Raw genomic sequence first — 10,516 nt, forward strand, 5'->3', positions numbered from 1 at the left:
TTACTACACTATTTTAAAGTACTGTACCCCTCCCCAGAGCCTTGCTACAGGTGGGGTGTGTAATTGTTGCCCGTATCATCAGTAAGACAGATTTGCCTGCCAGGAATTCAACTCCCTAAATGTGTTTAGTACATTTGCAGTTCTGTAAGGTCTCCATGCAGGTATGGAACAGGACTCCTGGGAGCCCATCCCTTCCCAAAGGCCCGCAGAGACTACTCTGTCCCTAGGAACCTATGTTGGCATGGTTGGTCCTGCCCTCACACACTGCAGACTTTTAACAAAGCCCATCAAGAGTCAAAGACAGTACATGGACCATTTGCCTTTGCCCCATGTATTTCACCCAGGCTGAGTAACAATTCAATTTCATTGGCTCTGTGGAAGGATTGAGCCTGAGGAGCAGTGGCACAACTTTTCTGCCTGAACAGTTCTCTAGTGTCATTAAGCCTAAAGGTTTCCAGCTGGCTTCCAACTACCAGTCTAGAAGCCACAGGTCCCTTCTAGGTTCTGGATCCCAGCCACTAGTCTGGCTTTCTTTTTAGAAATCTGTCTTACATTTTTAAATGGATATATTTTTTTTGTCTCAAACATTTCAAAGCTAGAGGTGCTACAGACGGATTACGTTCATGCATATGTCACAAAAGACAAATGCTGTTCGGGGCTTTTGCACCAAACATATTTTCCCATGGCACTAGAATACATTTTTGGAAAACATGTTTCAGCTCATATGAATTTATTTTCATAGAAAAATCAAGACCTATGGGCAGATTTGATATGAACTGGGAGAAGTGTTTTTCTTGCTTCCCTCTGTGGCTGGCTGTCAGATCCCCACAGCTGTCTGCCATGTAGCAGTGAAGGATAGAAACAGTAAGAGCAGCTAGGTTAAGATCAGCTGCATCTAACTTTATGCATTTATTAATAAAGCTTTCTTCTACAGAAAACAGAAAAATACTTATCTCTGGAGAGTGACTCAACCAAATAACTTAAAATAGGGTCATCTGACCTCTACAGTGTCTTCATTCAGTCTAAAGTTGAAATCTCTAATTTAGACTACATTTTAAGTTTCAGCTAACATTTGTGTTTGCTCAGAAGACATTTGAGTGACAAGTGATGGAGATATACATCACAGAAAACACTACCAGGGTTTTGCAACATGGCCATCTACACAACTCAGCAGCCAGTTCCCACTGCCCAAGTGAGAGAGACCGGAAAAGGTTCACAAGTGCTGTTTCACAAACACGTCTGTAGCTGGCCTTGGGGTCTGGGAAAAGAAGAAGCTGTACAAGAAGCTTCTGGTTACGGTTTCCCAATGCTTATCTTTGACATTTATTAGAGTTGGTGGATGTTGAACTACCCCATGACTCCTTTTCTCCTCTTAGAAGGCAGCAGCAATGTGACCCCTGCTTTAACTGACAAAGCTGACTGCCTATCACATCAGTAGTACTGACGATGTTACACAGAGCATCCCAGGAACCAGAAGCAGTGCTGCAGCATGGTCATGACCTTAACACTATACCAGCAGAGACTCAACATTACTAATTGTTCACAACATGGGTGTCTGCTAGGTAGCTGTCTAAACATGCATTATATCAACAAAAATCTAATCAGTATGGTCAAATACATACAGAACTGAATGGGACCCATACAATGAAATCATAATAATCAAGAGAAGGGGGTTTTTTTAAGTAGTTGAGAAACGCCTTTAACAACAAGTTTGACAACAAGGATATTGGGATGAAAAAATTCACTATTAATGCCTCCAGCTGGAGAAAAATTGGCTGGAAGTGACAGTAAAAAAAGCCAAAAACCAGAAGCATGGATTTCCTGAAAAAGCCACTGTCCAACGTGAAGGCATTTCTTTCAGCAGTTTTGTAAAAGGTGAGTATGTGCCATGAGAGCTCCTCTAAGGTGCTAAACACTTTCATCTCCCTTTGCTGCCAGTGGAAGAGGAAGGTGCTTGGCTGGAACAGGGTGAAATCTCATAATTTGTCACAGCTTGTATGACTCTTGAAACTTCCCTTATTCTGAATTACTTAAGACAGGAAATAATCATATGCCCTGTGGCTAATGTGGTTAAACTGAAAAAAACCCTTTAGTGATGAAATGGCAGATGGATGGATGGATGGATGGATGGATGGATGGATGGATGGATGGATGGATAGATAGATAGATAGATAGATAGATAGATAGATAGATAGATAGATAGATAGATAGATAGATAGATGCAGACAGAGATATAAGATTATTCACATTTTTTAGGTTCAATTTATAAGGTAAAATCAATGTCATTTATGTATATCTTGGATTCCACCAGAATAATTTAAAAGAAACACACTGCTTAAAAAAACTGCCAGAAAGAGGTAGGTAAGGAATTGGCATTTTCATCATAAATCAATTTGAAAATAAAATATTCTGCTTACAGTCATTTCTTCCAAAGTCTGAGTTGTTTCCTTTTTTATGGGATTCATGCCTCCTGCACAATTCCCACTTTCTAGGTGGAGAATGTAGAGTACCTTGACATTTGGTGGTCCCAATTCACACAGGTGTGTTGGGACAACTTAAAAGGTTTTACATTTTTCCACCACTTAATCTGGCACGAAATTGCTCAGGTTTGTCAAAGTCAGTGTAAAATAACTGAAATTAAGTGCCAATTTTGAAAGTGTAGCCAAGCTGCTTAGACAGATCCAAATCCCAACTTATTCAGAGGACTGTGAAGTCGGATGGGGTCAATTAAGTTTTATTGTGTTAGTCTGCACAGTGTTATAACTTGTGTGGGGGGAATTGGAGCATGATGAGCTCTGAGTCAGTCTACAGCTGACTCTCCAGAGCATCCCACAACCATATGAACAGGGACACAAGAAAGGAGGCACATGGACCAGAAAGCAGACAGCTCTCCTACCAGGACAGAGATGAGAGTAAAAATGAAGGCTCTTTCACTTTGGCTTGTGACATGCACAGCTGTTTCTAGCGCTCTTCCCTTCCACCCAGAGAAAGACAATGAAGAAGATGCAAAGCTTGTACAGGTAATTGCATTGTCCATATCTGGGATCCATTGAGCCCTCTATTTTTAGACCTATTCTGTGTGTTCCAGTTGCACAGCAGCTTACTGCATTTCCGAGAAAATGCTGTTGCATAGAACTCTGCTGCTCGAACTTTATTAAAGTATGATAAATCTGTACAAAGTGGAAAATTCAAGTTAATAAGAGTCAGGACAATGTTGTCTGTTTCTGTTTAGCTGTGATCCTCATGCAAACATTTGTTGTGCTCCAAAATCACAGGAAGGTTTTGCCAGCAGCCTACACAAATAGCATCAGTCCTAAGGTATTTATTTGTTCAAGAAACAGACCAAAATGTGAAACATGTTGCTTTTTTTTTCACTAGAACTACTTGAATAAATTCTATGCTGTTGAGCCAGATCCAAATCAACTTGGATGGAAAATAAATGCTGAATCTGCAGCTGAAAAACTTCAGAAAATGCAACAATTTTTTGGTTTGAAAGTGACAGGAAAACTGGATAATGAAACATTGGAAATGATGAAGCAACCCAGGTGTGGAGTTCCCGATGTGGGTCTCTATGGCTTCACCCTGCCCGGATGGAAAAAAAACAAACTGACATACAGGTAGTATAATTACTTTTTGAGTTTAAATTTTAGATTTGTGGGTATCCAAATGTATTATATTTAAATATAATTTCTGTAGCAATTGTTCCCTGTTGGGAGTACAGAAATGTTTCTCTCTCCACAGCTATGCATGCTCCTGAGAGGAATTTCTGAAAATCAAACTGGGTATTTTGCATGTACTGGTTAAACCATAGTATTTCACCTGTCATGTATCATTCCTGACAAATATTCTGTAAGCCAAACAGAAACATCAATTGCACCCTGTACAAGCCTCATTATCTTTAACATTTGCTGAGATGACAGTGTAGTAGTCACAGAAATCTGAGGAGGCAACTTTCCTCATGCTCAAGAGGCAACTTCCTGGCTAAGTTTTTAGAAAAAACTGATAATATGTACACAACTATTATGAAAAAGACATATTGTACTGTTATCACATACTCAAACACGCTCAGTTTTCACATATAAATCTCACTCAGTCCAAGATGAATCTTGGGCACTATTTGTTTACAGGTTACATTGTTTCTTTTATTTTCTGTTAATCTTTTTAACCATATTAGGGATTTTCTTTTTTCTGCAAATACTAAATATTATGCTTGAATTCTCATAACTGTAGAATTGTGAACTACACACCAGATATGAGCAAGGAGGATGTGGATAAAGCAGTTGAGAAGGCATTTAAAGTGTGGAGTGCTGTCACCCCGCTGATTTTCACTCGCATTCATAAGGGCATAGCAGACATAATGATTGCTTTTGGGACCAAAGGTAAAATGAATACTGCACTCGATAAAATTAATTATTTTTCAATAGTCATAACCTAAGCTTAGTGTTGTACCAACTTCATGTTATTTAGTTCATGGACATTGCCCTCGCTATTTTGATGGCCCCCTTGGAGTTCTGGCTCATGCCTTTCCACCTGGCAATGGTTTAGGCGGTGATGTGCACTTTGACGAGGATGAAGACTGGACGACAGGCTCAGCTGGTAGGTTCAAAAAAGGTTTATAAAGTGTTATGCAGATGAACAAATTTCATTCTGATTTTATTTAAGTGAAGGAAGAGACTGAGATGAAACATGGTATTAACTATAAGAGCAGTTTGAGATATTGCAGACTGTCCTCCAACAGGGATACTTACAGTGACACAGACATAAACACCTTGATCTACTCTAGTCCTTAATTAGCCCTGATAAAAATACCAACTGGACAATCCTTTTCAGGTAGGAATGCCACAGACAGAGCACTGTTACCTGGGGGCTGGTGGTGGCCCAGAGTTTCATGATAAAAGCTTTCTCTTTTCCACTCTGGTGCACACCAGGCCTGGCACTACCGTGGCCTGTGCTTTGCAGCAGCCCTCAGAGGACATCCCCACTACCTAAAAATCAATACAGCCACCAGGGATAATAAAGAGCCTTCATTAAAAATTCCAGGGTAGGGTCAACAATAGGCAGCAGACAGGGGAACACTGAGTGCCCAGCCTCAATCTGTCTGGGGATGTCTGCTCCATTCAGCCTCCAGGCTGGCCGTGCAGCACCTACTGCCTCTGGCAGGTCTGTCAGCACACAGGCACATTACTCTCTGCTACTTTCGACCCTTTTCTCACCCACTTTTTGGGATGGAAAGCTGCAACAAGAGAGCTGAGGTCAGGAAGAGCAAGGAGTTAATGAACAGAGAAGTGCTGTAAAACAGCTGCACAAGGAGGAGACTGCGGGTTTATTGTGGTGGGAAAAAAAGAGAGGGATGAGTGATGGACATGTCACATGATTAAATGTGATGTTTTCCCCATACTGGGACTGAATGGGTCAACCACAGGTTTTCTGCTGTTCCTCAGCAGCATAGCTCCAGCAGCCAGACATTGCAGAACTTGGAGCACTCGGAAGACTCGTGAGAGAGGAGGACTGACTGGAAATATGTGTGGAAAAAATGAGGTTTTATTTTGTTTGGGTTTTTGAGAAGTGAATGTCCTGGCTTCAGCCAAGCTTTCTTGGGCAATCGATGACCAGTCCTCTCCTCTGCCACAGACTTGTGATCTTCATTAAATCTGTTGACATTTCTGGATCTTGGTCTGCAGGACAGATGATCATTCTTCTCTACTTCAGAATGGCATGTTACTTGGAGGGACACATGTTGAAGGAAATTCCATTTTTATTTCTTTCTTGTGTTAACATGTTTCACTGGGAATAAGTATGCAGATGAATACTATTTTAAAAATTTATTTTGTTTCATAAATCTCTAAAGAAATCATATGCTTTAAAGTCCCAATGTTAAAAAGGTAAAGCGTTCTGCTTATGTTTTATTTTTCCTTGTCTATTCATGATCTCACCTTTCCTTCTCAGGTTTGTAGGAGGGAGAGTGACACACAGAGTGACACTTTGATACCTGTGGTGAGCACAGAGTGTGTCCTCCTGCCTTGCCCTGGAGAGCTGTTAATTTGATCTGACTCACTATCTAATCTATTCTACCTCAGCCAGGAAACCCTGCCAGGACATTCCAAAGAGCTGCACCCACACTCAGCCCCAGATATACACTCAAGACACACACACACACACATACACTTTCAGTAGCTAACAGAAAGCAAGAGGGTCAAAAGTCTCTCCCTTCTAGTGGGGGAAGACCACAATCTTGTCTTATACAAAAATATGTTCACCTAGATGCATTCCGTAGTGAAGTCAATATATTGTATGAAAACTGTGACTGAGCAATAGCCTGATGCTGTGATCATATCGGCCATTTACTGAGTAAAATTTGACTGATCTCTTCTCTCTATCCATTTCATAAGGGTTCAACTTGTTCCTTGTTGCTGCTCATGAGTTTGGCCATGCTCTGGGTCTCTCCCATTCAAATGATCAGAGGGCTCTCATGTTCCCCAATTATGCCTACATCAGCCCCAGTGAATTTCCCCTCTCTCCAGATGATATAAGTGGCATTCAGTCCATTTATGGTGAGTAAAATCCATGGCTTTAGACAAAAAGGTAAGCTGAGGAGAAATAATCTCTTTCACAAAGTTTCACCATAAACTTAATCATATTTGCATAATATTTTTTAAAAAGCAAGGTGTGGAAATATAATATTTCTACAACTTGGTGTAATCTTTCCAAAATTTCTCCCTCAGGATCCCCACCAAGTGCCCCAGATAAAAGGCCAACCACCCCTACCTCACCCGAAATCTGTGGCTCCAAGATGTCTTTTGATGCTGTAACTACACTCCGACAAGAAATCATTTTTCTAAAGGGCAGGTAGATACTGATGTGACATTTGTCTGCATGTGGTTTAATTTTTCTTGATTCCTACAAAGACTGAACACTTTTGTGCTTCGCATGTTTACAGGATTTACAATGAGACAAATGGATTTCAATTCATGGAAATAAAAGTTTAAGCAGATTTTAGTAGCATTAATATTGTACAGAATCCTTTGAAAAAACATGCTTCATTTTTTTCCAGAAAATACCTCAATCCCAATGAGACCTTATTCCCAAATGTGTAGATGGTTACACAGATTAGTGACTTGACTTAATGATGCAAATATTTCCAGACAATCACATAAAGGTTTGGTTTGGAAGATATCTTGAAGATCATCTAGTTTCAAGCAGGGACACTTCCCACTAGTCCAGGTTGCTCAGATCCCCATCCAACCTGGCCTTGAACATTTAATTAAGTGTTCAATTAATTTAACTAATCTAAGTAACTAACAAACTAGGAAATAAGTACGTTTGACCATATAGTTGAGCCAATTTCTCCTCCAATCCCCTTTGCAAGCCCAAAATCATCTGGGGAATTCATCTGCTGAAGAGGTTACACTAAGTCCTACCTGGACTCCTATAAACCTCTCACTATAGAGTACAGGGACAGCTTGAAATATTCAGCTGCTTATAACTGATCATTTATCAATCAGTATCAATGAAATGCCAGAATGAAGATAGAATTAAAAAACCAGACATTTCCTGGTGCAGGGACTTATTTCCTTTCTGACACATCAAGCCAGGTAGCTCCACTGACAAGAAGGAGCTTGTAACTCACAATGTTGTTCACATTCTTTTGCACACACAGAAGTTTCTGTGGCTTGTTATGTACTACAAACCTGTTTCATATTTAAATCAGGCACTTATGGCGGGTATATCCTGATAACTCAGAAGTTGAACGTGAATTAATTTCTGCCTTCTGGCCAAATCTGCCTCCTGGTATTGAAGCTGCATATGAGAATACAAAAGATCAGATCCTACTTTTCAAAGGTGAAGTATGAGATTTTCTCTAATTTTTTTTCTTAATTATGTGGGCAGAAGGGATGTGTGCATAAAATACATTTTTCAAATAGGTAAAATAAAAACTCAGAATATTTCATCTATTTTTCCTAAAATCTACAATAAAGGTGTGCATTTTGTGATTTACTGTCTGAAAATGACTGGCAAAACTAAATATTTTAATTTGTCTTAACAGGCAACAAATTCTGGGTTATCAGCGGATATCGGGTGTTGCTTGGTTATCCAAAGAATATCAACACACTGGGCTTCCCTAAAGGTGTCAAGAAAATTGATGCAGCTGTTTGTAATAAAAATACAGGGAAGACAGACTTTTTCATAGGTGACAAGTACTGGAGGTAAGAATAATCGACAAATGTTTTCCTATTAATAACTCCAATATAATCTGATTAAAAATTAAAGAGAACATGTGATAAAAGAGAAAGCAGATCTTTTAGGTAACTGCAGGTTCCCTCCAAATCCTATTCTCAAACTGGCATGAGTGAGTCTTGATACCCAAAGAGCAGGCAGGGGAAGAAAGAAGTCAGCTTTGGGAAGCTGAAAGATTCCTTCTGTGTGCAAGGACAGCAGCTGCAAAGGTCCTCAGACAACCAGGGCAAGCGTGGTTCACACAGATTTTATTGTGACTAACTGTGGGGTTCCTCAGTGATACATACAGTGTCATCTGGATTTTGAGATTCCTGTGGTTTCCTGTTTTTTGGTTTTGATTAATTTGGGTAGAGTATTTACAATATCTTACATTGTTATTTTACTGCCTTGGTCACAAGACAACAGCATGCAAGTAAACCACAACACACATTTCTTACCTAGTAACTCATTCTCTCAGCCTCAGATGCCTGTGAAAAATATTTCTTGTATCCAAGGAGAAGTGAGACAAAGGCTTTGTTTGCTTGGTTTGTTTTGCCTTTTTTTTTTTCCCCTGAAAGGGTTCCTCAAATCTGGAAGAACATTTCAGGTTCTCCTTTCAAGTCCCCTTAATTTAGCCCTATCTCATTAAAATTGTCCTGATTCACATAGGAAGAACTTGATATATTAGAAATAAGCCAGCTTCCTTGCCTCCATCTAAATCTGTCCAGCTAGTAGAGGACTAAGTACAATATCTTATCAAAGTCTGCGAGGAGGAGTCAAAATTCATGCTATAAATATGTGCTATAGAAGGAATTAATCTGTCCTGTGTCCATGCACTGTCTGTCACATTGTTATCATCAGAGGAGGAAAATCCCATCCCTGGAGTCAAAAATGTGGGTCTTCTTCCCATTTTCCTCACTTAGGATGCTTCTTTGGAAGTGTTTACCTTTATCAGCAAACAAGCAACCTCATGGAAAACATAGTGACCAGCATCCTGCAGCCATGTGTGGAAGTAAATAACACAGCTTTCTCTTGCAACCCCAGTGAAACGAACTAAATTGCAGATGGGTGGGCATATTTTAAAAGCTGCTAAACTCTGTTCAGGATTGAAGTCTAAACTCTGGAAAATTGCATGTCTCCCTTCATATGATTTAGGTTTGATGAAAACAGCCAGTCCATGGAGAAGGGTTATCCTAGACTGACAGTCGATGAATTTCCAGGAATTAGTCAGAGGGCTGACGCTGTTTTTCAACAGAAAGGTAAATGAAATAAGCTTTTATGTAAAATCAGTTTAGTTCTAAAGATCATAAGTTCTGAAACTATGACGAATGTCATTATTGCTGCATCCTGCAAAAGACAGAAATTAAGAGATGCTCTCCTGTGTGTATAAAGGGAATTTGTCAGAATGAAGCTATTTCTTGTATCTATTACATAATGCTTTACTTTTTCATTTCCAGGATTATTCTACTTTTTTCATGGATCAAAACAGTGGGAGTTTGACCCTATTGGTAAAAAAGTTATCAGAGAAATGAAGAGTAACAGCTGGTTTCACTGTTAGCATCATTAAACTTTCTTACATTCAGTGAAAGGCAATAACTACCATTCCAGAGATCTCAGAAATTGTCTGTATGTACACTGCTCTACAGAATAGGCAACAGGACGAGTTTTCAAAAATAATTTTCATGTATTTTAATAAATTAACATGTCAGCTTAAATTTTATTTTCAAAGATTAGAACAAAATTGCATTTTTCCCATGAGTGGAAATTATACAAAAAATTATTACATTTTCTTCAGATGGTTTGGGGATTTTTTTAATATTTTGGCAATAAAGAGTTTTAGGTTGATGGCACCCGTTTTCTGCTTCATCTGTTGAAGGCATTCTACATTTCTGAAGTGTGAAAGGCTGCAGGTTGATATTCTATTATCCCTCCAGCATACAATGTTTGTACTTTGCCTCTTCTCTCTCCAAAGAGCAAGCTTTTTTTCTCTCCATCTGTGTGATACAAACTTTCATTAGCCACTTGCTTTTCTGCTTGTCCTGCTCTCCTTTGGCTGTTGCAGCCTTGTCCCTTTCACATCACAGCAGTACTTTGACACCAAAATCACCCTGAAGTCCCAATGTCTAAATAAATTATCTCACCTGATAATCACCCTGATCAATCTTTATAGCATAACAATTAACATTTCATCAGTGTCCACTTTGTCTGAAGCTATGAATTACATCCTTCACATATCAGCCCTGCCCTGTTCAAGAATAGATTCAACTACCGTGTCATGGAGAACCTTTCCTCTTCTGAGGAA

At 39.5% G+C, this 10,516-nt stretch overlaps 1 protein-coding gene across 1 annotated transcript; it reads left to right on the top strand.

The window, feature by feature from the left end:
- Window positions 1-2,906: 2,906 nt before the first annotated feature.
- LOC115902165 (matrix metalloproteinase-27-like) lies at window positions 2,907-9,772 on the top strand. Its single transcript, XM_030945434.1, has 10 exons — window positions 2,907-3,020; window positions 3,379-3,617; window positions 4,231-4,379; window positions 4,468-4,596; window positions 6,390-6,551; window positions 6,723-6,846; window positions 7,709-7,839; window positions 8,045-8,204; window positions 9,370-9,473; window positions 9,672-9,772. The coding sequence occupies exons 1-10, from the start codon at window positions 2,907-2,909 to the stop codon at window positions 9,770-9,772; spliced, it is 1,413 nt and encodes a 470-aa protein (XP_030801294.1).
- The last annotated feature ends 744 nt before the right edge of the window (window positions 9,773-10,516 follow it).

The sequence above is a fragment of the Camarhynchus parvulus genome, chromosome 1 (assembly GCF_901933205.1).
Source record: "Camarhynchus parvulus chromosome 1, STF_HiC, whole genome shotgun sequence".
In the NCBI taxonomy this organism is placed as follows: Eukaryota; Metazoa; Chordata; class Aves; order Passeriformes; family Thraupidae; genus Camarhynchus; species Camarhynchus parvulus.

Bases quoted from the DNA above. Each gene is read 5' to 3' on its own strand.
- LOC115902165 (XM_030945434.1), top strand. From the start codon at position 2,907: ATGAGAGTAAAAATGAAGGCTCTTTCACTTTGGCTTGTGACATGCACA. The intron at 3,021-3,378 runs GTAATTGCATTG...TTTTTTCACTAG, and splicing joins AAGATGCAAAGCTTGTACAG to AACTACTTGAATAAATTCTA. The intron at 6,552-6,722 runs GTGAGTAAAATC...TTTCTCCCTCAG, and splicing joins TGGCATTCAGTCCATTTATG to GATCCCCACCAAGTGCCCCA.